Genomic DNA, 27,849 nt, shown 5'->3' with positions numbered 1-27,849 from the left:
TAAATTCCAGGTGAAAGGTTAAAAAAACAGGGGTAAGAATGGATTTCAGGGGAAAACCTGTACAGTTTAGTTGAGCATTTATATTCATATAGTCTCTTGCGTTGGGAATACATCAGGTGGATGTGGGTGAGCCCGTGGTCAGGTGGCCATGCTACTGGATACAATGGTCGCCCTAGTTACCTGACTATTATAGTAAACCTTCACAGCTAACAATTGGAAGAGTGGATTTTAAAAATTACAAAAGAATTGCAATGATATTTGGTAAACTGATAGATACTGTAAAGAATGCTTACGTCAAGGCTACTGATGCCTATGACAATAATTCTGTCAGTTCAAATGAGGATGAAGGTCATTCTCGTAAGAGGAGAAGGGTTTTTGAGGATGATGAGGATGAAACCGACAACAAAACCTCTGCCAAGAATATTCGCCTTCAGACTGGTGATGATGAGGATGAAGATGCTGATATTAATGAATTGAGAAACACCATTGAGGAGCTGGAGGAGGAGGTTGCCAAGAGAGACTTTGTGCTGATGCACTTGAAGAATAAGTACGGATGGGACAGTGAGGATATCGAACTGATCGAAGCTACCAATCTTGTTTTTGACGGTGAAGGTACAGATGACGAATATGAAGAAGAAGAAGAAGATGATGATGAGGATGACGAGGAAAACGACGAAGACGAAGAAGAGAGTGAGGATGTGAGCGAAGACAAGGATCAAGAAAAAGATGAAAGTGAAGAAGCAAGTGCAGACAGCAATGAAGCAAGCGTTGAACCTGAAGAAACTGACGAATCTAAGCTCAAAACAGATAAAAACGACGTAGTCATTGAGGCCGTGAGCGTGTCAAGTTACACGACAGAAACTCTAACGCCACCTTCGTAAATGTATTTGTCGAACTCATTTTGAACTTTTTGTTGGAACGAACCGACCTTTTTTGCTGGATGGCTTAATTATGCAAATTAGCTATAGTCGAATACCCTCTATCGTCGATATCGTCAATGATCTAATAATACATCTCGGGACAAGACGCCATCTTGAGTCTCAGGTAATTTAATAATTCGCTAGTTTGCGATTTCTTGTAGGTAATAAAATTAATTGTTTCAGTATAAAGATGTTCATTCTTTAGCAGCCGGCTCTGAAAGCACAGACCGCCCTGATCATCGCTCTGCAGCGTGATCACATACTTATTGGTCCAAAGAGGAACTAATCTCTCTTATCAGACTGACTAACTAGTTTAGGCTTATCGTGATCATAGCTTATTTACTATTTATAAAACTAGGTGAAATTGGTTTTTTTGTGGTTTTTTGTTTATTTTCAGGATAGTTGCTATTCCTTTTTGTCAATTTGGTATTTATTACAATTTTTTTTAACTCATTCGGCTTGCAACTGCTTATCAGTCAGTATTTGCCGTCTGCTACCCCTCCATTCATCGGCTGCCGGTCACCTACTGTGCATACCTGCCTAACCCAATCACGATGCACTATACCTAATAAAATTTGAAGTCTTATCAGCTTATCAGTCACAGGACAATCGAGCTGTAATAAGCGGCACTGGCGCGTACAACCTGTTTGTTGTTTATTAACATCGGCACGGTAATTACGGTTCATTTCTCTGGTTAGGATTTTTGGTTCTTTCCTTCATTTTGGCTCAATTTTTTGTATTCAATATCTTTCAGTTTTGATTTTCTGGCTTTCTTATCTGTCTGTAGATAATCTTGTTATCATCGCGACTTCTGAGACCCTGATCTGTCAGTAATAGAATCAACCCAGGTTTTCTCTCGTTACAGAATACATTTGGGTAGAACCCTTAGATTTGGGTAACGTACCTGATAAATTTCCTGGACCCACCAGTAGCTTGTCTGATCCGCTTACCGACCTTGTAGTTCAGCTTTATATTCTCATTCACATCCTTACCGTATTTATCAACAACCGCATTTCCTCCTTCAACATCATATTTGATGAATTGCTAGTTATTTTGTCAACTCATATCCCGATCATATCCGTCGCCATACTCTATTTCCATCATGAGTGGAAATACGACATCCATTCTATCAGCATTCCATACTTCTGGACCCACAACCATGTCATGTCCTTTATTAGACGGAGAAGACCATCTGATCAGGTGGATCTATTATTTGACAGGAAACTGCGTGTATGGCAACATCTCTGCCTTTTCTTGGGTATTTGGCCATATATCATTTATAGCCTGGCTGGGAGCCCAGCTTCCACAAGTGGCAGAAAACTACATTAACCAGTCGGTTGATGGGTTATCATGGGGCTTCCTTCTAAACTGGTTTATTGGAGATTTTACCAATCTACTGGGCTGTCTATTAACGCATCAACTTCCTTTTCAAACTCTTCTCGGATTCTATTATGTCAATATCGACATTGTGCTCGGCTTGCAGTACATCTACTATTCATCTCGAGAACATCGACGTCAAATCATTCTCGATGGCAAGGACTCTTCTGACGAAGAAAGCACTGATGCTGTAATCAGTACAGGTAGTGAGATATTAGCTCACCAAACTTCGGCACCTATTGCCATCTCCAAGAAGACAGTTCGCTCCCTTAGTAGTTCGGGTCTAAAAGCCATGCTCACCTCTTCATTCATCTCTTCATTTACTAAAGTACGAGCTGCCCCTATCAGCGAGGTATCCAACGTTCTTGCTACAGGAGCCACAGTTGCCACGAGAGCTTGGCTTGATTCTGAGAGTATTGGCCGAATGTCTGCTTGGATATGTGCTGCACTCTATGTAACTTCACGCATGCCTCAAATCTACAAGAACTTCCGTCGTAAGTCCACCTGGGGAACATCTATGCTGCTTTTCTCTGCTGCTCTCACTGGAAATGTCACATACACACTGTCGATTCTGCTGTCACCAGAAGCACGAGGTGCCAAAGGACATGCTTTCCTCCTGAACGAACTCCCCTTCCTTATTGGCTCAGCTGGTACCGTCTGTTTCGACATCACCATTCTCATCCAACGAATGTGCTACGGAAACGAGCGGCCTGAGTTCCGAGACTCTGACGAGCACCGGCATCATCACCACCAATCGCACTCTAGATCCAGTCGCTCCCACCCCCATCCCCATTCACACACCGCAGACTCGGGCTCCTCGACCATTGCCGGACTCCATTCCACCACCCCAGCCATCCACTACCGGTCCTCAACCCACCAACAACCCCTCTTAGAAGACTACGACGACGTCAATGCCAACGATACCACCCCACTGTCAATGTCACTCCAAACCAACTACTCTGGCTAACCGCCAGACTCTGCATGATAAACTCGCCCCTGCATACAGACCACTCTGCATTTACTTCTCTGTTCAATATATATTTATTAGCATAAATTTCCGGGAGGAGGGTGTGCCTCCGGCGGCTGGGGCTCCGCCCCAGACCCTGGCTGCTCCTCTCGCTTCGCTCGAGTCGTTTCGTCGACGGCCCAGTCATCTCCTGCGAAGCAGGAGCAACCAGGGTCTGGGGCGGAGCCCCAGCCGCCGGAGGCAGGACGCCGTTCACGCGATCACATGCTCGAGCTTGAATTTCGGTGAGTCCAGGCTGGATCGTTTAAGAACCCAGAGGTTGAGAAAGTAAAGTGATGTTCGAGACAGGTTTCACCTCGGCCCAAGAGTGCCAGGGGGCTGGAAACTCGCTAGAACAATATAAATCTGGACGGAATCCGGCTGTAGCACATGCCGATGGCAGATTAAGGTAAGGGGCCTGGGAGTTTAACCTATAACCGATTTCCCCACAATTTCTCGGCTAGTTCACAGCAGTTGGCTTCGGTACTTTTTTTACACATACATTTTGTACTACAGTACTCTTACATTTATATACCTAGAGGCCCGTGCGATCGCGATATTAGTCAACTGTATCGTAATTGTGAATTTCTATCGTTTAACCATCCAAACCGACTGTTCTTTGAATTGTGGCTGAGTGTGAAATACTAAAAGAAAAATAATTCAGAATGCCCGTAGATTTCAAACTTATAGATCCTCCAAATAAGACCTTTGTGGATCTGATGGGTCTCCGGGAAGTTCCCGACATTCCAGGTCTTCGTGAAGATTTTTGGTGTTTCCAGTCCACTGTGGTTCCTTTCCAACCAGCATCTGCCCCAGGAGTTTTTGGTATGTTACCAGTTTAAGTTTATATTGCACTTGTCGTGCAACAGATGCTGATGCTGTTGATAGTTAGGATCTGAGTAGCCATAGCCCATGACAGGATCGATCAATGTACAATGATATTTTGTTGTTGATGCTGATTAGACTCATGGGTCTTCATGGGCTGGATAATATCATAAGATCACAGTATCATGGTATTGAGATGGTTATATTAGTATTTGGATATTGTTTTGACTAACTCTTATAGGTGGTCATGTGCTTGCCCAAGCAGCATATGCCGGGTCTCTGACGGTTGGCGAAAAATATATCTGTCATGTAAGTAGGAAAGGTTTTATCCTGGGATATTAATATTTTTTCTTGATACGATACTCTCTGCTAGTAGCTTGCTTTTTATTTTTTTTGAAAAGCAGTTCGCGAATGGGAGCTAGATTACAGATTGGAGTTTTAACTAACTTAACTTAGAACTTTCATGGCGAGTTCATTCTGCCAGGAAGAAGCGACGTTCCTTTTATCTACTTAGTAGAAAAGCTCAGAAATGGTCGGTCATACTCGACTAGAACTATCAAGGTCTACCAACTGGACGAGTCAGATATGGCGAATTTCAATTTCGAGTCCAAGAAGCTATGTTTCATTGCTATTGGCTCATACAAAGCTCGTGAAAAGAGTGTGTTAGACTTTCAGCGAGATCTGGAACCTGAACTGCGTAGAACAAAAGAAGAGATTCTCGCGACGCCAATTGCACCTGATGTGGACACTGAAGCATACATTGTATGGGCTAAGAACGAGGGTATGGAGCCAGAAAAGCATCCTATCGACCTTCGAAAACTAGACACCAAGCCTTACAACAAAAATAAGCCTCTAGCAGACCGAAGAATCATGCATTATTTCAGATCGCACGACAAGTTGACGACCAATCCCAACATGCATGTAGCAGCATTGCTATATACCTCTGATCGTAACTCACTCTTCACCATCCTTAACATTCAAGATGAACCCTACTACATCCGAGGAATCGCATCCATTGACCATTCATTCGTGCTTCATGACATGGATCCTAAAGTCGACGAAGAATGGCTGACCATGGAGACCTACACTGATCGAGCAGTTGATGGCAGAGGACTTTACAAAGGTCGTATGTACGATGCTGACCACAAGTTAGTCTGTTCATTCATGCAAGACGGTGTAGTCCGTGTTGGTAGACCGTCTAAATTATAAGTTTATAAACGAGATTAATTAATCAGTCTTATCTCTCCATCTGACCCTGTTTCCAGAACCCAAGAACCAGGCTCCCTTAGTCCTGAACACACCCAACTCATCTGAAAACCCGACGAAACTCCTGCGAAGCAGGAGCCACGGGGTCTGGGGCGGAGCCCCAGCCGCCGGAGGCACAAACCAATCCCTAATAAAACCCCAGAAATGAACCCAGGAGGACCCTGACCGCCCATAATAAAATGTGGGTTAGGGCGCATTTCGAGGGACAATTTTTTTTTTCACGTACATATATTGATCCAGCTGCGAGAGAAGTGTACAGATCACGGAGAGATAGACAGAGTCCACGGTCATTTGCTGCTCTTTCCTGTCGGTATCCACAGTAAAAACACACAAATTCCGGTATAAAATATGAGCGAGAACGTTGCAGTTGCCGAGCCAGTTAAGGTTCAAGATAACGGAGTGCCTGCCAGCACCACCACTACAGAAACCGCTGCTGCATCCACAGCTGCTAAGAGCTCGAATGTCAAGTCGGATGCTTCAGTTCTTCCAGAGTCGTCTGATCCAGCCGAGATCTTGAAGCAGGTGGAGTTCTACTTTTCCAACGAAAACCTTCCTAATGATAAATTTTTGTACAAGCTGTCGCTCAAGAACGAGGGCTGGGTTCCTATTGCTACCATTTGTATGTTTGCCCGTATGAAGAGATTCAGACCCGTCAGTGCTGTTGTTGAGGCTCTGCGTGGATCTAAAGAGCTTCTGGAAGTTTCAGAAGATGGAGAGCTTGTCAGAAGAAAGATTCCTCTTGTAGAGCCCAAGAAAGAAGAGAAGCAGGATGCCTTTGCCAGATCTATCTATGCCAAAGGTTTCGGTGAAGAGACTGCTACTTCGCAGTTTGATATTGAGAAGTTTTTCGAGACATTCGGAAAGTTCAAGCAAGTGCGTCTTAGAAGAGATAACGACAAGAAGTTCAAGTCGTCTGTGTTTGTGGAGTTTGCCAGTCTTGAGGATGCAGAGAAGTTCCTTGCTTTAGACCCCAAGCCCAAATATAACGATGTCGAGCTTTTGACCATGTCTAAGCAAGCTTATGTCGATATGAAGGCAGCCGAGCACGGATTCACTGCCCATGCCAGTGGTAAGAACTACCGCAAGTTCAACGCTTTCAAGGACGATGTTCACAACAACAAGAAGAGAAGAGGCGGTGATAACAATAACCGTAACCGAAACGATAACAAGAGAAGAAGAGGACCTAATGACAGAAACAGAGAGAGAGAAAACAAGGACAAGGAGAACAAGACTACTGAAGACACCCAGCCATCTACCGACGCTGCTCCCTCGACCGAACCCGCTACCGAGAGCGCTCCTGCCCCCGCTCCCGTCGAGACTGCTGCTGAAAACTAAAAGCCGGTTTAATGTAAATATATAGAGGACCTTTGATTGGCTATAATCACTGTTGACGACTATTTCAATAAAAGCTTATGATTTCTGTTTGGGGGCCTGTGCCTCCGGCGGCTGGGGCTCCGCCCCAGACCCCGCTGCTCGTCTCGCTGCGCTCGACTCGGGGTTTAGGGGTCCCTGCGTGGACCCTGCGTCCGAACATGCAGGGTCCACCCTCTCTGAGCCATCCATACTGACCTCGCAAACTCCTGCGAAGCAGGAGCCACGGGGTCTGGGGCAGAGCCCCAGCCGCCGGAGGCACAATGTTCCCCCCCTCCAGGCCCAGTACGGATCGAAGTCGGATAAATGCATGCAGAGCAGAAGGAAAATTAACTTGTTTCATGTTCGTGGGATGCTGTCGAGGAAGCTGAATGTCGCGGTGCTACAGCTGAACCCGCGGATTGGGCAGGTGTCGGCTAATATTGAGAGGGCTAATAGGATTTTGAGGAACCATGGGTTTTTGAATGAGACTGGACAGCCGAATCGGCGGCCGCTGGATCTGCTGATTCTGCCGGAACTGGCGTTCACGGGGTACAATTTCAAGTCGAGAGACCATATTACGCCCTATTTGGAACCGACAAGCTCGGGGGTGAGCTCGAAATGGGCTATGGATATCTCCAAATCGCTGAATTGCCACACTTTGGTCGGGTACCCGGAATTGTGCTCGAAATCGAACAACATCTACAACTCGGCAGCCATGTTTTCTCCCTCTGGCAAAGTGCTATTCAACTATAGGAAGTCCTTTTTATACTCGGCAGATGTAGACTGGGGCTGTTCTGAGAGTCCTGATGGGTTTCAAAGCTACACTCCAGAGTTCGAATCAGTCGCCCTCAAAGGTTTGAAGGTGCAGGTGGGCATTTGCATGGATCTCAACCCGTATAAATTCGAAGCCCCTTTTGAGAAATTCGAGTTTGCTAATTCTGCTCTAGAGAATGATGTGTCACTGATCCTGTGTCCAATGGCATGGCTCAATAGCGAAAGTCCCAGTTTACAGACCTCAGACGAAGCGAAACAACTGAAGAAGAAACAACTCGAGCATGAAATGGATCCTCTGGAACCAGACGTATCTACTCTTAATTACTGGTTTGTGAGAATGAACCCGTTCATTAAAAGCCCTCCAAAACGGAAAATAGCCTTTGTCACTTGTAATAGAAGTGGTTGGGAAGACGACATCCTCTACGCCGGTTCCAGCCAGATCTCGGTCTTCGACCCGGCTCTCGCTTCTAAAAACTACATCAGTTTCTACAGCACACTTGGTCAGCTCGAAGAGGACCTTATATACCAGGAAATCGACGTCGAGCCCCAACCAGGGTCCGACTCTCCTGTTTCGTGATACATGGGTTTCGGGGTGTGCCTCCGGCGGCTGGGGCTCCGCCCCAGACCCTGGTTGCTCCTGCTTCGCAGGAGTCTACTGCGACCGTAGATTATTTACATTCTAAAATTTCACTTTATCAAACTATTGAGTTGACTCGGTTTGTAATATTAAATATTTCATTCATCGTCGTTCAGATCAGAGGTGTATTAGGGTATCCTAAAATGGTAAATTAAAACGCGAGACGCGAAAGCGCACGTTCATGCAAGATATCACGAACCAGATATTGAATTTCTGATTTCAGTTACCACCATCGACTAAGGTTCATAGGAATATCAAAGTATTCAGTTGGTCGAGGTATAATTGTACAAAATGACTATGGACGTGAAACTTCTGTCTTCAAAGCTTGGTCCTGCTATTGAAGACTCGCTGGTGCTTTCAGAATGGAACTCCATGTTGAAAATATTCGCCCTGTCTTCTGAGGACCTGTTATACAAATGGGAGTCTTATGTTGTTTACCTTGATAATAACGATTTGGAATTCAATATTGACACACTGAAATCATTCCAACAACATCTGCAAAATGAATTGGAAGAGAAATCCAGAAAACAACAGCAGCAGCAGCAAAACGGACATACTCCGTCTTCTGCTTCACGACCAACTCCTTCACGTCTGAATGGAACTTCTGATATCCTCACATCCATGCTGACTCCTGGTAGTGGGGGCTCTATATCCAGAAAGAGAAAGGCTGTGTTACCAATGCAGACCCCTTCTCGTATCAAACAACGATCCAATGCTCCTTTATCTTCGTCGCCGATTCCAAGTGACCAGCTTAGCTCCCCTATGAGAGGCACTGGTGGTATGAGCATGCTTCAGACCCCTGATCGCTCGCTATCTCAACCTATAATTTCTCGTGGAATTGTCGAAACTTTAAATGGCAACATCACAAAACTGCCCTTTCCTGAGGGATCAAGTGAAAACCGCGTGAAACTTGCTGTCAACGTGAATCTTAAAAAATTCAACTATCGTACTATGTACCAGAAACTTGGTGATGCGTCTGAAATTTTAGATCTTCAAATCGAAGATGCTGTCAGCTGGGTCAAACAAGCTTATGATTATGATGATAAATTATTTGGTAATCCAGCATACATCTCGCAGGATGATATTATTGCTGTTGGCAGAATTGTTCCTGATTCGCCAGGTGAGGACAAAATAAACATCAAATCTATGATGCTGGAATCCAGTAGGCGGCTCTCATCAGGTATGAGAATCCAGTTGAATTTTGATGCCATTGAGGGTCAAGGTGCGGTGCAATCGTTTTTCCCAGGCCAAATTGTTGCTTTTAGTGGGTCAAATGCCAATGGTAGATATTTCGCTGTTAAGAAAATATTAGACCTACCACTGTTACCAGGCACAGCTACTGCAAAGAGTGAACTTTTTGACCATGTTCAAAGACAGGATAATGGCCCAATCCAGGTATTTGCAGCGTCCGGTCCATTCACGGGGCGAAACAATCTAGATTTTGAACCTCTGGTAAGGTTCATCGATTATGTGAATGAGCAGACACATAAACCAGATACGGTAATTCTTAGTGGGCCATTTCTTGACATTAACCACCCTCTTGTTCAATCTGGCTCATTTACTATTCCTGAATCATATGATAAATCTCCAGACACCTTTACACTTGACGATATTTTCAAAGCATATATCAAACCGATTTTGACATCGATTGACCCATCTATCCAAGTAATTATTATTCCAAGTGTCAAAGATGTTATCTCCAACCATACAGCATTCCCACAACGACCTCTTGATCGTAAAGCTCTTGAGTTACCAAAGAATTTCAAGTGTCTTTCAAACCCAGCAACCTTCCAATTGAACGAAGTTGTTTTCACTGCTTCGACTACTGACTCTATTGCTGATATCGTCTCAAACTTAGTTGTTATCAACGGTGATGACAATACCAATAAAATCACAATGGCCATGGAACATGTCATCAGACAACGTAGGGTGTACCCAATATTCCCAGCTGCCAAGGGGAGAGATGGTCAAATTACTACAGGACTGGATGTGCCATACCTTGGCCTTGCGTCTATTTATGAAGGTAATCCTGACATTATAATCACGCCTTCTATGCTCAAGCACACGGCACAAATTGTGAATAATGTCGTAGCCATCAATCCTGGCCAATTGGCAAAGGGAAGCACAGGAACATTTGCAAGTATCACTGTTAATCCCTTGTCAACTAGTGATGACGGTGATGAAGACGAGGCAGTGACTAATAGAGTCTGGGAGAGGGCCAGAGTAGATATCATCAATATTTAATTTAATTAATACTCCTGCAAATCACACAAGTCTTACGATTCGACAGTCTTGCAAGATATAATATATAAAATGTATTTTTATTATTTTTGTTCCTATTTTCTAGTTTACTGCATATCGTCTTCTTTTTCCTCTATGCTTATGTTTATAGTCCCATCAACATTTAATATTTATTGATTCTTCTTGTCCTTAAGAGTCTTTGGAGGGATCAAGGCCTTTTCAATCTGGTCGGATAGCTCTCTCTTAGAGACAGATTTCCACTCATTTTCGACTGGGTTTGTCTCACTGACGACGTTGGCGTTGATAATCTCTTCACTCTTCAAGTGACGTTTGCGCAAGTCGTATCTGTTCTTTCCAGCCTCAAAACCTTCCTTAGTAGGAATGCTCTTTACAATGGCGCTGATGAGAGAACGAGCAGCAAAGAAGCCATGTTCAGAGATAAGAATAACTGCCAAAATAGTCCAGGGCTTAGCTTGAACAATAGGATGGTGGTGTGCTTTTTCGTCAACCACAGTGAGCAGAGAATCGGTATGGTTACTAAGAGCAGAGTACATGGCAATGATCGAGGCAGTGGTCAAACTTGACAACCAGGTCAAAAACGACAAGTTGCCCAACCAGGGTCCAATAGTTTCAGCTCTTCTAGGCACGGGTCTTCTTCCATCGAGACAAATCTTGGCAGCATCACCACGGATTTGGAACCACACGTTGATAGACGAGGCCAAAGGAGAATAAGCCCACACTGGCGAGAACAAAATGGTGTAACCAAATTGGACAACCATTTGACGGTAATCCTCTTGCACGTCGTAATCGGGAAGGTCAGCTTGAGTACGCACTTGAGACAAGAACTTGGCTTCCTCGGGAGCATCATCAAAAATAACCTCACCGGTGGTGTACTTGGTGATATAACCAAATACAATTCTCTTGACATAGGGAACAACCGTCTCCATTGCAAAAGAAACAACTTGGGCGGTAATAGCAAAGTAGATAACTTGCTGGTGGAGTCTATGTTTATTGAGTTCGAACGCGTCAGTAATAGGAATCTCCTGACCAGCATGGAAATGTAGAAGCTGACGGAGCGAATCCAGGTGAGGAATAATAAGGTGACCAAAAGGAAGATAGACATAAGCAGTCAAGAAGAGGCCCATGTAGGAAACAAAAAAGTTGAAAATAAATTGCTTCTGAGTATAGGCCAGTTCATACGACTCTTCAGTCTCGTGATTCTCAAAAGCGTTCAATTTCTTGGCAATAAATGTATAAATGGCGGAAATTTGAGGAGTACATCCGGCAAGCAGAATAGTGGGAACAAAAGCAAGGAATTGCTTGAAAGGACCACTATAAATTTGAGTGAGGAAAATCTCAATCACAAATACGGACGACTGGAAAGCAACTAACACGAGGATAAACGTAAGTGCAAATGGAATAAACGAAACTTGCTTCAAGATCCGTTTCCAGCTGGCGTAATAAGGACGCAACTCACCAGTAATAGGATCTGGAATAGTACTATCAGGCTGGAATTCCAGTCTACGAACTTCAATAGCACTTGTTCCTTTAACACCCCAACGAATTGATAATTGTTCTTCACGTCGTTTCCATGCTTCAACAAACGAAAGTCCCCATACAAGATTGATAACAGCATAAACAGTTGAATAAGCACCTAAAAAGTTCTGAGTGATAATACCAACAACTGCTGGGACAAGAGACCACAGGAAATAGAATTGTAAAAATCCAAAATAAAGCGCGATCTTCTCACCGAACTGTTTCTGGATGAAATCCAGCTCGCTATCTCTAATGATCCATTGCTTAGAAAGACGTTTGAGCCATTCCCGGTTCAATGCCGAATCCTGAAGGGCAAAAATACTATCAACAAACGACCATTCGCCCAAATGAGGACGAACTCCCGCACCACCGTCTTCGGGTGGATTGGTAATAGCATCATAGATGATTCTTAATCTATCAGAAGGACTAAGAGATTCAGACAGTTCCAAGGCCCCATCAGTATGAGCACTATCAATTGAAGGAGTAGGAATCTCATGAAGCCAGTCCTTGACCAATGATTTAACTGATCTTTCAGAAACAGATTTAGTACTGGCTTTAACAAGAATAAGAGATTTACCAAGATTGCCCTGACGGACCTGTGAATAAAGACCAACTGAAGCCAAGGCCGAAGTCAGTTTCTCGATATTGGCCAAATCTTTAGGTTTGGAATTGGTAAGAGAAATCTGGATTGCGTAATCAGGACGAATCTCCTCGACACCCTTGAGATCGATATGGGATTTTTCAGACCCACCGGCATCAGCACCACTGGCCGCCGTGGAGACACCAGTCTTCTCAGGAAGCTGGACGCGTGCTTCAGGTTGAGCAGACGCCATTTTCGCACTTCCACAAAATACAATGACCACGTGAAGAAAAGCCAAACAACCGTTTCAAAAAGCTATTCTTTTTTCCAAAAAAAAAAAGGTCACAAAACCCACTGAACGAACGCTGCTGAGAGAAGTACGTGTGAAATGCGGTGGATCGCGGAGAATGCACGTTAAACGCATCCACGCCCTGAAGCAATTTATTTATCGGGGAACCACCACCACCTGCACCCGACACTGTCCACGGGTAATATCGGCAGACACCTCTCCTAATCTCAACTCTAAACCTTTCTCACTCTAAGACCTAAGGGTGTGACCGGGGATTTTGGGGCCGGGGTGTGCCTCCGGCGGCTGGGGCTCCGCCCCAGACCCTGGTTGCTCCTGCTTCGCAGGAGAGAAGTGGACCCTGATCGGCCTCGCGGGCAGCTGGGGCTCTGCCCCAGACCCCTTTGCTCGTGCTTCGCGGGAGTCTGCTGGCACCCCAACGCCCGACTCGAGCGCAGCGAGAGGAGCAGTGGGGTCTGGGGCGCAGCCCCAGCCGCCGGAGGCATACCCCCGACCTAGAATGACCCCCTGAGACGAGACGCAGGGTCCAGTTACCCGGCCTGGAAGAGTTGATTTCAGGGAGCGAGATCAGCGGGTGATTTTGATGTTCCAATGCTGAGAACTGGACTGTGGAGTTGTGGAGTTCGTTTCACGTGTGGTAATTACAGAGTTAGAATTGCAAGTTGGAGAACAATGGCTTCAGTGACAAGATCCGAAGAGCTTGTTTCGAACTACAAAGCGGTTGTTGCTCGAATTGAGCAGGAGGCTGCGAAACACGGGGTGCCAGTGCCCCGGCTGGTAGCGGTGTCGAAATATAAGCCTGCTGAGGATATCCAGGTTTTATATGACGCTGGTCATAGACATTTTGGCGAGAATTATGTCCAGGAACTGACAGACAAGGTCGAGGCACTACCAAAAGATATCCAATGGCATTTCATTGGCTCGTTGCAGACCAACAAATGTAAAGTGTTAGGACCAATTGCCAATCTGAATGCCATTGAGACCCTGGACAGTGTTTCTAAAGCCAATAAACTGAATAACGCACGATCAAGTCTTGAATCTGCCAATCCGATTAATGTATTCCTACAAATCAATACCAGTGGAGAAGAACAGAAAAGCGGACTGCTCGATCCTCAAGAGATCATTGCTTTAGCACAACACATCATCAAAGAATGTCCACATCTCAAACTACAGGGTCTAATGACCATTGGCTCACTTGCCAGTTCCACCAGCGGCGAACCCAACCAGGATTTCCAAAAACTCGTCGATATTCGAACCCAAGTTCAGTCTGCCATCGGCACGAGTAGTCCTCTCGAACTGAGCATGGGCATGAGCAACGACTTCGTCGAAGCCATTTCCCAGGGCTCAACCAACGTCCGGGTCGGCAGCTCGATCTTCGGAAGCCGAAAAACCAAAGACGAGATCAAACAGTCCTCGTGAAAAATAATACATCTTCTGCATTTTGAGACGGGGTGGGTGTGCCTCCGGCGGCTGGGGCTCTGCCCCAGACCCCGTGGCTCCTCTCGCTTCGCTCGAGTCGTTTACGTCTCCAGTCTCAGCGAAATCTCCTGCGAAGCAGGAGCTACGGGGTCTGGGGCGGAGCCCCAGCCGCCGGAGGCAGGCCGGAAGGCATTAAATTTGTTGTTATTTTCCGTTACAAGCTGTTCATAATTGGTAGGCCATGGTAAGGTTCTTGGCCAGGATGCTGGGGAGAGCCTCGTTGGTGGCGCGGACCGTGACGCGGTACATGACTTTATCGTTGTCAGGCTCGAGGCGGAGAAGACAGCCGAAATTGCCGCCGGCAGACGTGTGGAGCACTGAGCCGCCGATGAAGTTGGCAGGATTTTTGTCGACTCCTCGGAGGATGCTCCAGTGCATTCCCGACACGATTTTGGCATCGTCTTCGGCAGTTCGTGCCAGTTGTCCGTCGGCACTGGATGCTGAAATGTTTTTAAACACTTTTTGTGCCTCGCGTGGTGCACCTCCGATCTGGTTCCATCGCTTGAAATACTCGTCGGCATTGAGATTGGCTGGTTCCATAAACTTTTCAATCACCACTGGCAATTTCAGGTTCAGCACTTTTAATGTTCCTGCGAGGTATGTGATCTTGATTAGTGGTGATTCTTCAAACGGTTGCTTGGCTTCAATCACGATCACTTGTTGTGTTGACCCGTTATGTGGAATCGTCGATTCCGGGAAGTTTTTGGTAGCTATACTCAGTTTATCGTTTCCAGCTGGGTTCGACAGATCAACAGATAATGACTGTAGAGTCGTTCCAGAGATATTTTTAAAGTATAGAATGACACAGCCCAGATGACGCCGGTATTCAGACTTGAGTCCGATTTGGATGAGTGAGTCTTCATAGAAGATTCCACTGACTGACGACAGGTGGTTTCGATACCCTTCTTCCCAGTTGGATGACAGCAGAGGTTCGGTTTTTCCAGTTGTTGCAGTAGAACCTGATCCTTTTCTTGGTACGGGTGGAGGTGGTGGTGCTCCTGATCTTCCAGCAGCCCCAGTGGCAGCAGGAACAAGCCCATTTCCTTTGAATTCTGCAGTTCCGTTTTGATCTCCATTAACAGCATGTGCTCCGGTTGGTGGTGTCGATAGTAAATTGGCACTGCCTCTCTGATCAAGATTAAGTGCAGCACGCTCGACTTGGGCTTGTTTGTTGCCCAGTGCCCATACTCGTTTGTCTTCGGAAATAACGTGTTTCTGATGCAACCGGGTCAGCAATGCTGATGTTCTCTCTGGGAACGGTGGCATCTCGTCCCATACAGTTGGTAATAAAGTCGGGTTGGGCGAGTTGACGATTCGCAAGTACTCACAAGCTCGCTGTTGAAGCTCTGAATCAATCGATGTAGAGTGGAACTCAAACACTTGTACCAGTTGAGGCTTGATTTCTACAAACAAGTTGACGAATTTCACATATGTTGTCAGCAAGATACCTCGTGTGAACGACGAACAGTTTGGAAACTTATCGTGCAGCAGCAAAAACTGTTCAATAGGCGAATGGCCTGGATCGTCGGCTATCAGATGACCATATTCACCCAAGATATATCCACCCACTTTAACCATGGTTTCGTTACAATTGGGTTGTTTGAGATATGAACACACAGTTCGTGCTGCGTATACTTGAAGGCCCTCATTATTAACAACAATCTGGATAACTCTTGTCCATACCTCGTCACTGACATGATTACCAGCAATAGCAATCAGTCGCAAGCTGGTATCCACATACCATTGGTATTCGGTAGCATACTTTTCGGCCAAAATAGCTATTCTGATAACCATTTCCTCGCGAAGCGCGAAATCCGCCGACTGGAGATATTTAAGTAGTTCTCCTACTATAGTAATGACATTTGTACCGTCGCAAAGACAGTAGAGAAGGTCGACTGCCTTTCGACGAATCGAGATATCCTTGTCTCGCAAGAATTTCACCACAGCAGGAATATGTTTTCTAATAGGTACAGTATCGTATCGAGCAGCCAGAATGGCCATGGCATTAAGTGACAAGTATCGAACATTTGTTTCGCTCGATTTGAGGAACTTGCCTAACGCATCTACAATTCGATCCAGTAATATAGCATCTACCTCGAGATGAATAGCAAGATTGATCACTTCAAACAACACGGCATTTTGTGCATTGTTCTGCTGGATATTTTCTACTGGCACCGCATTCATGTCAACGACCTTGAAAATAACCTTGCGAATGGCTGCTTCTACTGCCTCATCTGTCGTAGGAGGATAATACTGAAGCAATCGGAATAATTTAATAAACAGCCATGGAGCAGGCACCTCGTAATACACATAATCCGGAGAATACTCTTTCTGAAATACTAATGCCTGTAATCTTCTTACTGCCTTGCCATACGACATTTTAAAATCCTCTGGATTGTCCTGAACAAGTGCGATTACTAATGACACTACCGACGTCGCGACACCCAGATCCTCGTGGTCAAGCAATGCAACAATTCGGTCTGCCCACCCAGGCATTATAATATTGGGGTTTTTCCGATACAGTCTCAACATTGTAAGAGCCGCTTTCTTCCTAACGAAATCAGGTGATGTTGGTGATATCAGCAGTTTGAAAATGTCGTTGGACAGGGCATCGCCAATTGACCGCCCCCCTACTGTCGCGATACAGTTCAATGCTAAACATGTATGCATTTCATCCAAACTCTCTAAATCCTTTCGAGCACTATTGACCACCATGTCCAGTAAACTGTCGTTTTCATTCAGCATCAGACTAATTGCGAGATATCCTATCTGTTTCTCGGAATATTTAGTCGATGACAGTAAACTGACGCTCTCAACATGACCAATATCGATCTCATAACCCAAAATATACATATATATCAGTTTGCTGATATACTTTTTCTTGTTGTATCCATTTAGATTCGGGTCGCGAAACTTGGTCCGAATGTTGGCCAGCTCGGCATTGACCCTTTTCACCTCCACTTCACGGGCTCGCGCATTCCGCAAGTCCGCAATGAACTGCACAAGTCCTTTCATAGGCTGTGACATTTTGAAAAAATTTTATAATAAATCCGATAAATACAAACTCCGCGCTCCTCTAAACTGCAGAAGCTATCCGTGTACAGAGCGACTTTTAGACCGCCAAAAACATGCTTCGGAGCCCAATTCTGCTCAATCCTAACAATTCACAAGCACCGCCAAACAACGCCGACTGTCCAATACAAAAAAATCCGGTTCCGCCAAATCCGCCGAACCCGAATCACTCTGCCAAAATGTGCTATTCTCTGAGGACAAGTGACAAAACACGTTTGCGAACTTCCTGCACTTCCTCGTTCTCTTTCCATCACGTGACTTCTCAGGGGTAAAGGGGATGTGCCTCCGGCGGCTGGGGCTCTGCCCCAGACCCCGTGGCTCCTCTCGCTTCGCTCGAGTCGTTTCTTCAGGGATCCCAGCACAAACTCCTGCGAAGCAGGAGCAACCAGGGTCTGGGGCGGAGCCCCAGCCGCCGGAGGCAGACCCCCACACCACGTGTGAAGTCTATCAGTGATTATTATTTACAGTATTTACATGGAGAGGAGGACTATTTCTTGTCCTTTTCCTTCTGTTTTTTCTCGTACTCGGCTATTAGCTCTTTTTGGAGAGGAATGGGTGCGGGGGCGTAGTGCTTGAACTCGAGTGAGAACTCGCCCTTGCCTTGGGTGGCAGCTCGGAGGTGGGTCGCGAAGCCAAACATGGAGTTGAGCGAACATTCGGCCGAGATGGTGAACTCGTCGGTACCGATTTCGGTGTCGTTGATCATGGCCATTCGCTTGTTCAGCAGGCCGATGATGTTGCTTTGGAACTCTGAGGGTGCGGTGATGGATACATCCATAATGGGCTCGAGAATGGTCGGTTGACCCTTCATGAATGCGTCTTTAAAGGCACCCATGGTGGCGGTTCTGAAAGCCATTTCACTGGAATCCACAACGTGAACAGCACCATCGTTGATGAGCATCTTCACACCAAGCACCTTGTGGCCGATAAGAGGTCCCTTCTCAACAGCGTCCTCAAATCCCTTTTGACACGCAAACAGGAACTTCTCGGGAATCTTACCTCCTACAATAGCGGTGCTGAAATCGTTGGACTCGTTGTTAGTAGCAGATAACTCTCCCATGACCTTGGCATATTGACCAGCACCACCAGATTGCTTCTTATGTGTAAAGTCAAAAGTAGCAGGAAGTGTGACGGTCTCACGGTACGCGACTTGGGGCTTACCAGTGACACACTCAACACCGTATTCACGCTTCATTCTCTCAACATAGATTTCCAAGTGAAGTTCACCCATTCCAGAAATAATAGTCTCTTTCGACTCACCGTCGAACTTGACAGTGAATGTAGGATCTTCCTTTTGGAAACGGTTGATGGCTTTAGAAAAGTTGGGCGAATCTTTGCTCTTAGGGGTGATGGAAAGCGAAATAACAGGATCGGGAACGTACATCGAGGTCATGGTGATTTTACTATTACCGTCGGAAAAGGTGTCTCCAGAAGAACAGTCGACGCCAAAAGTAGCACAGATCTCACCAGCTCCGGCCTCGTCAATATCTTCCATCTCATCGGAATGCATACGAGCCAAACGAGCAAGCTTTGTCTTCTTACCAGTACGAACATTTGTGATGTACATGCCCTTTTTCAATTTACCTTGATACACACGGATATAAGTCAATTGGCCGTATTTACCCTCTTCCAGCTTGAAAGCCAAACCAACAAAAGGCGAGTTCTGAGAAGATGCCAAGTGAACTGGTTTCTCCTCTTGCTCGATATCAAGACCGGTGTTCAACACTTGACTGGGATTAGGCAAGTAATCACACACAGCATCGAGAACAGGTTGAACACCTCTATTAGCCAAAGCAGATCCCATAAGTACAGGAGTGAACTTACGAGCAATAGTAGCTCTACGAATACCAGCAATGATCTCTTCAGGTGTAGGAGTCTTTTCTTCCAAATAGATATTAGCAATTTCATCGTCTACATCAGCAAGAGTCTCAATCAACAATTCTCTCTTTTCAGCAACCAGTTCCTTCAACTCTTCAGGAACAGGACCAACTTCAATAGTTTCACCCTGTTTACCCTTGTGAATTAAAGCACGTTCGTGAATCAAGTCAACAACACCAGCAAGAGAATCCTCAGATCCAATAGGAACTTGCACAGCAGCAGCAGCAATTCGCAGTTTACTGTTGATCTGTTCAATGGCCTTCCAAGGATTAGCACCCATACGATCCATCTTGTTCACAAAAGTGACGCGAGGAACATTATATCTACGCATTTGACGGTCTACAGTAATAGTTTGCGATTGAACACCCGACACGGCACAAACAACCAAAACAGCACCATCCAACACTCTCAAAGCACGTTCCACCTCAATAGTGAAATCAATGTGACCAGGAGTATCAATTAAATTGAAATGGTAATTCGACTGTGATCCATCGACCTCGGTTTTTTCCCAGTCACAGAAAGTGGCTGCCGATTGAATAGTGATACCCTTTTCACGTTCTAAGGCCATGGAATCCATCTTGGCACCGACATTATCACGACCACGGACCTCGTGAATGGCCTTGATCCGGCCTGTGTAGTACAAAACACGTTCAGTAAACGTGGTCTTACCCGAATCAATATGTGCCGAGATACCGATATTTCTCATTCCCTGGAGTCGTTTCAAATCATCACTTTGGATTTTCTGTTTAGCCAGTTCGTCGAGAATGCCCTTCTCTTCATCATATGATGCAGGAGCAGTCGAGTTCATACGACACGAAACCCATTTCGCGGCGCCAACTCGAGGCAAAACCGATTTCACAACTGGTCGTCCGACAACAGCCAGCGGTCCGCCAACTCTCAGTCTCATCGTTCCAAAAATTCACACGCCCAGGCCCTCTAACAAACCTCGACTAAGCAGCTCGGTCCTGCCAAAACGCCCATCATCCGAAATTTTTCACCTCTGCACGCTAGCCGCGCGATCGCTGCTGATAATAAACTCGTGCATAAAACTCAGGGGGTGACGGGTCTGCAAACGGAACAGGGTCCGCTGATCAGGGGGGCCTGCCTCCGGCGGCTGGGGCTCCGCCCCAGACCCCGCTGCTCCTCTCGCTGCGCTCGAGTCGGGCGTAGGGGGGTCCCTGAGGGCGAGGGAACCTGGTCAGTACGGGAAATTCCGGTTTTGAGGCATCCTCACCATACAAAAACGACACCCCAGTCAGGCACTTCCCCCTGAATCGCCCTGAGCAGGGACCCCCCATGCCCGACTCGAGCGCAGCGAGAGGAGCAGCGGGGTCTGGGGCGGAGCCCCAGCCGCCGGAGGCACGCACCCCGGACCCTAATGTGCAGATGCATAATCGAAGACCCTGGATTATGGAAACCGGGGGGATATCAGGAGTGGAGGGAGAGGTGTGGTTTGTGAACCGTGCCGAAAATGGGATTGTTCGCTCTGTTGAGGGTTTGTGTGTTGATTTTGTTTGTTTGTGAGCCGGTAGTGAGTCTGGTGTTTCATGAGGGGCCGAGAATGGGCCGAGGAGGGTTTGTGGGATTGCCGGCCATTAGCGAGCTCGAGTGTCCTGAGGGCGTGTTGGGATTGAGAATGGATAACAGTTGCGGTATGCCGGGGTACCAGCCAGTCAATTGTCCTCGGGAGTTGCTTGTTCAGCAGTTTTTAGACGAGGGGAGAATGGTTGAAGCGCTCCAGTTCGCAAATACCAGTGAGAGCAGGATCGTGCTGGATATAATTGTCGGAGGTGGTCTTGGGTATAACGACAAGGACACTCGTCTGAGCAATTGTACACACCTGGTAGTCGGAGCAATGCTTCGAAAACAGGAGAATTCCAACTCGTCAGACCCAGCCCGTCCAAAAATTGCCACTATGGCATCGTCGCTTCTATCTTTCAATAAAAGAGCGTCCACTCCACAAGACACGCAAATACTTCAAAAACGAAGTTCACTAAGAGCCACTTGTTCTGAAAACGCTCGTTCGGGAATCAGTTTGGAGCATTACCTGGCTATGGAAAACGATCTGATGAGTAATCTGGACATTCCCGTCAAGTTCGTTCCCCATACAGGAAGCAAACAGCGGGCCGTGGTGCAAACTAACAACGACACCTCCATCGTAGTCTATCGAATCGGGAACCTGGTTGCAGAAAATCCGCTTTCCGGTCTGGTGGTCCGACACCTCGTTCCTCTGGTTTTAGCAGGCAAAAACAGCTGCTGGCCCTACTACGACCTGGCCACCACATCGGCTCCCGGCTCGAGCAAAACACCCACCATCACCTCGATGAGTTTGGGCATCACTGCTTATATCGTCCAGTCGACATGGGCCCACTACTTCTAAGACAAACCATCAGCCTTTGCTGCTACTATTTACTTGAATATATTGGATATTTTGGAGGGGGGACTGCCTCCGGCGGCTGGGGCTCCGCCCCAGACCCTGGTTGCTCGAGCTTCGCTCGAGAGGTTGGGGCGGTGTTTCGGCGAGATTGGACTGGCTAGCGTGATGTGCGGACCGTTTCCCCAACGGAATGGGTGGTCGAAGAAGCTGGTTGTCTGGATCTGGAGTCGTGCAAGGTACCAGCGACCTTTGTTCACGGTGCATGGCGATCGCTGATATGCTGTCTAGACGGGGCATTGTTTCTCGATCTTTGACAGCAACGGTCTGCATCAGGGGAAACTGAGCTCGATCGTCGTGCTAGCGGGCCAGAGCGTTGTCTCCAGACCGGTTTCGATCCGATTAGCGCTGTTCTCCGGCAGCTAAGGTATCCTAACACGTTGGTAGCGACACTAGCCCGCTTCGTCCACTTCAACCATGCGAGCGACGAAAAAAACTCCTGCGAAGCAGGAGCAACCAGGGTCTGGGGCGGAGCCCCAGCCGCCGGAGGCAGTCTGTCTCCCGATAATACCCATCATATATATTGTAATATGTAAAAAAAATAAATAAAAAACATGCCTGGGGTCTGTACAAGGAAGGGCAGGATGGAGTCGAGTTAATAAATTAGTTTTTTGTCGGAAATGGGGTCCAGAGGGGGCGACATGGGTTTTAGTTTGGGTAGGTCATAGCCCAGTTGGGTCGCGGGTTTTTTGGGTGGTGGTGGAGGTGGAAGCACTAGGCCAATGGACCGTGGAGAGTCGCAGTATGAGGGCAGCATGATTTCAGGACAGGCGATGGTAGGAGTGGCGTGGCAGTGTTCTTGGAACGAGGCCCGTCGCGACGAGGTGCCCGTGTACAGGTGCATTCCGGTTTTGATGTAAAGCGAATGGCGACGAGGACGTACTGGCACAGCCATTGAGTCGTCGTAGTACGAGTCCGAGATGTCGTTGTCTAATGCAGTCAGGTGAGAAGCAAAGTCATCGTCGTTTTTCTTTTCAAAAGAAAACGAGTCAAACAGAGGCGAGATGGTGTTGGTAGCGACCGACGAGTTGCGTTTGTGTCTATGTGTTCGTTTGGTGCTAATAGGTACAGACGATGACAGGGTATCAATAGAGTCATGTTCGAACCATGGTGATTGTGGAGAGTATAGAGTTTGACGATGGCGATGATCTCCGGTATGTGGATTTGACAGCGAGCTGCGAGCTGATGGTGGGCCATATGATGAATATGACGAGATTGATGCTCGTGAGTCTTCTAGAGAAGGAACAGAGCTCTTGGTGTTAAGATACTCAGTGGACTCTTCGTCAATCAGACCCAGACCGAAAACCGGTTCGGGCTCAATGTCAGTGTTGGTAAAAGAATCATACCAATGCGAAGGAACAGAAGAAGACGACTCAGATACAGTGGCTGACGAGTCCTTATCTCTGCACTGTTCGCTACAGTAGATCTGAGACGCACAACCAGGACCCAATTGGACATCGCAAACGGTGCAGAATGAAGGGAATGCCTGAGTAGGAGCAGTCATTTTAGAAGTGTGTGAGGTGTTTTGTGGAGTGTTGTTGTAAGAAAAGGAGTGACTAGTGGTAGTACTGGTAGAGGTAGCAGTGCTAGGGATGATAAGAACACCCATTAAATAAAAAAAATATCTGGACAAGATTCGAGCGTGCAATGACAGCTCAAAAAGTTTAAATCGAATAAGGTTGATCCAAGAGGAATGAAAAGCTAACACAGAAAAGGTTGATGCTAAATGATGACAGTGAAAGAAATGCGATTAGTTGTGGCAATGAGGTAAGAAGGTGTGGGGCAGGGATTCTAGAAACAGTAGAGGTGATACTGCTGTATGAAAACAAATAACCAATATGTTATGTGAATAGCACAGCACGTGAATGAGAGGGTAGTAGGAATAGTAGTAGGAGTGCTAATGTCAGCAGTTGTATGCGTAATTGAATTGTATGAGTGAGGTGAGCTGAGTAATTGTATGACTAGGAATACGAGTATGAGTACCGGTACCAGTGGGAGGCAGTGGCAGTGATAGAATCAGGGCCAGTTTAAACAAAAGTCAAGTAAATAAAAGAGAACCAGCCTCAGAATTGCTATCGATGGAAAGAAATAGCAGTTGTCGTAGTAATGTCAATGTCAATATCAATATCAATATCGTATCACTATCACTATGGTAAAGTGAGATAGCAGTACTAATCAAAGTCTCAGTAACAGCAGTAGCAGCAACACCTTACAGTGGTACTAGGTCTAATGAATAAAAAGTAGAAGTGGAAAAAAAAAAAAGTGATATTGAATTTGTTGGTTTTTCTTATCAGTTTCAGTTTTTTTATTTCAACAAATAAATTCCGCCAGGAAACAGGTTAATATTTATTTGAAATGCAATCGGCAGCATGCCAAATAAATACAGGGGTAACAAGAATATTTCACCTTTAGGACCGGTGAACTGGCTTAACTGGTAGCATGCATCAGTCATATCCCAAAACAGCATGCATAGCTGAGAGACAGTGCAGAGGAAAAAGCAAGTGCAAAAAATATTACAAACACTATCTGAAAAGCAATTATTTTTGGCATGGAGTGCCAATAGAGTGCCAATAGTCAGTTGGGTTTGCACGTTATGCTGGCTGATAACGTCAGCATGGATTTGCTAGCTTTTAGCAGCTAGTCAGGTAGGGATCAGACCGGTTAGACTATAGGTTGAGGTACAATTATAGCTCAGACTAGCCAGCGGCCTAGCCGGCAGCAGCAGCAGCTGCTGCTGGCAACAGCCCGCTAGCCAGGCAGCCAGTCAATAGATTAACAGCAGCTCACACCACAGTCTCAATCACTAGTTAAACTAACAGCTCACTCAGTAGCTAACAGCCAGCTCACACCACAGTTTACAGCTCACACCACAGTTTATAGCTCACCCCACTAACAGCTAACTCTACAGCGACCAGCCCAGCACTGCCCAGTCCAGCCCAGTCCAGCCCAGTCGATACTTGCTTGTGGTCAGCACTAGCTCTATCTAAAGGCCCGCCGAAAACACAACTGAGACAGCCAAAGCTATAGCTATAGCTTTATAGGTCGCTAGCAGCTACCGCTACAGTCGGCCAGCCAGCACCCATGTACCCCACACGTTTTCAGCCACGTCAATCGCACTCGACGCTGGCGATATCCAACTGATAACGACACTCGCTTGCTACTCAAGTGACTCAGTGACCCTCTCAAACAGGTCAAAAAGACCCCCAGTGACCCCTCAATTGACTTCGCATCACCCACCACCTCCTCCTCTCCTCCTCTGACCCCTCGTACCCCTCCTCACCGTCTACCCCTCCCTCGCTCGTACCCCTCTGATAGACACCTGAGAGACGCACATCAGATCTGTGTGATACACATACCTCACTACAGACCGACCCATGATTAACAGACTAGCGACGCTCGTGCACGCACCCCCTCTCGCGCTGCCGCTGCTTATCTCCCAGCACAGCTAGCGGGTCTGGGCAGCAGCGGGCCAAACCGGGGGGGTTGGGTCATGCCTCCGGCGGCTGGGGCTCCGCCCCAGACCCTGGTGGCTCCTCTCGCTACGCTCGAGTCGGGCGTCCACGGTCCCTGCAATCTCCTGCGAAGCAGGAGCAACCAGGGTCTGGGGCGGAGCCCCAGCCGCCGGAGGCATGCCCCCCCTCCCAGCCGGGTCAGGCCACTGCAAGGCTGGGCAGCACGGGCCGGAGCCAGGCAGTGCGCAAGCGCGTTAGTAGTTCGTGGTGAATTGGAGCGAGGGTGCCGTGATATGAGGCCATTCGGGGCCTTTTCACGCCGGCCCGTGGCGCAATTGCGGGCTTGGTTGTAGCACGGATGGTGTCAGGGTCCGCCCTTGGCACACTGCCAGGGTCTGGATTGAGCAACACAGACCGTCCGTTGGAAAACAGCAAGCAACAACAAAAAACAAAACCAAAAACCGCATGGGATCGCGCAACAGCTGCTGCTGTCCCCATCCTTTGTGAAATATTATTTTCCAGCCCAAAATATTATTATTTCAGCCCGGCCTGCCCTGCCCTGCTGATGCCCGCTATCACGAGCGAGCCATGCCGCTGACCTGATCCCACTGACGTAACCCCACCCACCCACTCGCATCCGGAAATGCTAACAGCAGCATGCACCGCGCATCCGTGCATGACCCCCAATCTTCTGGGAGGGCCTGGCCTCCGGCCGGGCTGGGGCTCCGCCCCAGACCCCGTAGCTCCTGCTTCGCAGGAGATTGCTAGGACCGTCGACGCACGACTCGAGCGTAGCGAGAGGAGCAGCGGGGTCTGGGGCGGAGCCCCAGCCCGGCCGGAGGCCATGCCCCCCCAGGAAGCATGCCCGTTGCCTGATCCCGGACCGTGCCTTATCAGCGCCAGCGGGTGACGCATGCCAACCAAACGTTATCTGACACAAGCCCCGAAAACACCCGTGGCTCGTACTCACCCGGGCCCCGCAGGACAAGGGCCACCCAGCAGCAGCTCGCGAAGCGAGCACAACGGGGTCTGGGGCAGCGCCCCAGCCGCCGGAGGCAGGTACGGGTCATGGAGGTCGTGCCTCCGGCGGCTGGGGCTCCGCCCCAGCCGCCGCTGCTCCTCTCGCTGCGCTCGAGTCGTGCGTTGGGGGTGCAGGCAGAGATGGACCCTTGTGTCTGGAATGGGGGGGGTTGGGGGTAGATTAAGTTTCATGCCTGCAGGCCTGTGCATGCTCGTGTTTGGGTGCGATGGGCGCTGATAGCGGGACCGCCAGGACCGCCATTGAGCACTGATAGGCCTGGCGAAGAAGGCCGAATTGACCGTGAGACTGGTTGTGACTGTTGTTTACAGTCAGTGGATTGGTGGGGTGGTTTTTTGTGTTAAGGGGAGCAAGTCTACTGGCTTGCTGAATGGCTGGGGGAGGGGATTGGGGGTGTGCCCACGCCGTTACCTGCCAGACTTGGCGGGCCCGTTGGACGTTGGCACCGGCCTTATCTCGCTAGACCCCTGGGTGCAGGGTGCAGCAGCGTGCAGCGCGCGTGTGCCGATCTCCTGTACATCTGAGACACAGACAAAAAACGAAAAAAAAAACAAAGGAGGGGTCCACCGATTGGCAATTAAATTACCTTCTGTAGGCCCTGGATTCTTTAGGCAATTTGCGGGGAGAGGGCCCTGTGCACGGGGCTCGGGGGTCTGCCTCCGGCGGCTGGGGCTCCGCCCCAGACCCTGGTTGCTCCTGCTTCGCAGGAGTTTGCCGCTGGGTTTCTAACACTACCAGGGACCGTGGACGCCCGACTCGAGCGCAGCGAGAGGAGCAGCGGGGTCTGGGGCGGAGCCCCAGCCGCCGGAGGCAGCCCCCCCCCCCCCCCCCCCCAGAAGATCAATAGCAGTTGTAAAGCTATAGCAGCAAGCCAGGGGGTGCTGCCGCTCGCTCGCCGACATGGATCCATGCACCGTCTCGCTATCTCTTCTTTCTCCACCGGATCGACCATCGCTGCCGAGGGGGCCTGCCTCCGGCGGCTAGGGCTGCGCCCCAGACCCCACTGCTCCTCTCGCTGCGCTCGAGTCGGGCGTCCAGGGTCCCGGCCATCTCCTGCGAAGCAGGAGCTACGGGGTCTGGGGCGGAGCCCCAGCCCGGCCGGAGGCCAGAACCCCTCCCCCCCCCAGGTCCCCCAGGGCTGGATCGGGCTGGTCTCGATCCTGGGGTGTGGTGGTGTGGAGATCGGGTGCATGCTGCAGATATTAATTGACTGACATGTTCTTCTGCACCGGCTGTCGCCGAAATCCCCATGGATCTAAACACATCCAGTTAGCCTGCGCTGTACCTTTCCCGCTTCTGCCTCTGCGTGTGCTACTGCTGCTGCGGGTCTTTATCTATCTTCGCGAGATCGAGAATGTCGCTGAATTTTTCACTCACCCCCAAAACTTTTCACCCCCCTCCCCCTCCTCCTACCCCTCCACGAACCCCACTGCGGGTCACGTGACTGAGGTGCTGGCCTCCGGCCGGGCTGGGGCTCCGCCCCAGACCCCGTAGCTCCTGCTTCGCAGGAGATGGCCGGGACCCTGGACGCCCGACTCGAGCGCAGCGAGAGGAGCAGTGGGGTCTGGGGCGCAGCCCCAGCCGCCGGAGGCAGGCCCCCGCCGTCGGGCCCACCGGGACAAGGCTGCGTTGTTGTTGGGAGCGGCGGCGGCTCGCGTCGGCAGTCGGGCTAG

The 27,849-nt window shown here is 48.2% G+C and overlaps 9 protein-coding genes across 9 annotated transcripts; 6 read left to right on the top strand and 3 right to left on the bottom strand.

Moving 5' to 3' along the window:
• Positions 1 to 2,022: 2,022 nt before the first annotated feature.
• On the top strand, positions 2,023 to 3,264 carry YPQ2 (Ypq2p; the record flags this gene model as incomplete). The annotated part of the gene is made up of 1 exon (XM_018882443.1): positions 2,023 to 3,264. One exon carries the CDS (start codon positions 2,023 to 2,025, stop codon positions 3,262 to 3,264), a length of 1,242 nt encoding a protein of 413 aa, XP_018736818.1.
• A 1,449-nt stretch (positions 3,265 to 4,713) lies between these two features.
• Positions 4,714 to 5,337, top strand: AWJ20_5309 (uncharacterized protein; the record flags this gene model as incomplete). The annotated part of the gene is made up of 1 exon (XM_018882441.1): positions 4,714 to 5,337. The coding sequence occupies one exon, from the start codon at positions 4,714 to 4,716 to the stop codon at positions 5,335 to 5,337; it is 624 nt and encodes a 207-aa protein (XP_018736817.1).
• Positions 5,338 to 5,742: 405 nt separating this feature from the next.
• LHP1 (Lhp1p) lies at positions 5,743 to 6,729 on the top strand (the record flags this gene model as incomplete). The annotated part of the gene is made up of 1 exon (XM_018882440.1): positions 5,743 to 6,729. One exon carries the CDS (start codon positions 5,743 to 5,745, stop codon positions 6,727 to 6,729), a length of 987 nt encoding a protein of 328 aa, XP_018736816.1.
• Positions 6,730 to 7,075: 346 nt separating this feature from the next.
• NTA1 (Nta1p) lies at positions 7,076 to 8,098 on the top strand (the record flags this gene model as incomplete). The annotated part of the gene is made up of 1 exon (XM_018882439.1): positions 7,076 to 8,098. The coding sequence occupies one exon, from the start codon at positions 7,076 to 7,078 to the stop codon at positions 8,096 to 8,098; it is 1,023 nt and encodes a 340-aa protein (XP_018736815.1).
• A 357-nt stretch (positions 8,099 to 8,455) lies between these two features.
• On the top strand, positions 8,456 to 10,402 carry POL12 (DNA-directed DNA polymerase alpha subunit POL12; the record flags this gene model as incomplete). Its single annotated transcript, XM_018882438.1, has 1 exon — positions 8,456 to 10,402. One exon carries the CDS (start codon positions 8,456 to 8,458, stop codon positions 10,400 to 10,402), a length of 1,947 nt encoding a protein of 648 aa, XP_018736814.1.
• Positions 10,403 to 10,569: 167 nt separating this feature from the next.
• On the bottom strand, positions 10,570 to 12,768 carry IST2 (Ist2p; the record flags this gene model as incomplete). Its single annotated transcript, XM_018882437.1, has 1 exon — positions 10,570 to 12,768. The coding sequence occupies one exon, from the start codon at positions 12,766 to 12,768 to the stop codon at positions 10,570 to 10,572; it is 2,199 nt and encodes a 732-aa protein (XP_018736813.1).
• Positions 12,769 to 13,413: 645 nt separating this feature from the next.
• AWJ20_5304 (uncharacterized protein) lies at positions 13,414 to 14,241 on the top strand (the record flags this gene model as incomplete). Its single annotated transcript, XM_018882436.1, has 1 exon — positions 13,414 to 14,241. The coding sequence occupies one exon, from the start codon at positions 13,414 to 13,416 to the stop codon at positions 14,239 to 14,241; it is 828 nt and encodes a 275-aa protein (XP_018736812.1).
• A 225-nt stretch (positions 14,242 to 14,466) lies between these two features.
• APL3 (Apl3p) lies at positions 14,467 to 17,328 on the bottom strand (the record flags this gene model as incomplete). The annotated part of the gene is made up of 1 exon (XM_018882435.1): positions 14,467 to 17,328. The coding sequence occupies one exon, from the start codon at positions 17,326 to 17,328 to the stop codon at positions 14,467 to 14,469; it is 2,862 nt and encodes a 953-aa protein (XP_018736811.1).
• A 532-nt stretch (positions 17,329 to 17,860) lies between these two features.
• MEF1 (Mef1p) lies at positions 17,861 to 20,158 on the bottom strand (the record flags this gene model as incomplete). Its single annotated transcript, XM_018882434.1, has 1 exon — positions 17,861 to 20,158. One exon carries the CDS (start codon positions 20,156 to 20,158, stop codon positions 17,861 to 17,863), a length of 2,298 nt encoding a protein of 765 aa, XP_018736810.1.
• Between the last annotated feature and the right edge of the window lie 7,691 nt (positions 20,159 to 27,849).

The sequence above is a fragment of the Sugiyamaella lignohabitans genome, chromosome D (assembly GCF_001640025.1).
Source record: "Sugiyamaella lignohabitans strain CBS 10342 chromosome D, complete sequence".
Classification (NCBI taxonomy): Eukaryota; Fungi; Ascomycota; class Dipodascomycetes; order Dipodascales; family Trichomonascaceae; genus Sugiyamaella; species Sugiyamaella lignohabitans.
The sequence above is the reverse complement of the archived record's forward strand: the minus strand, read 5'-3'. Positions and strand labels throughout refer to the sequence as shown.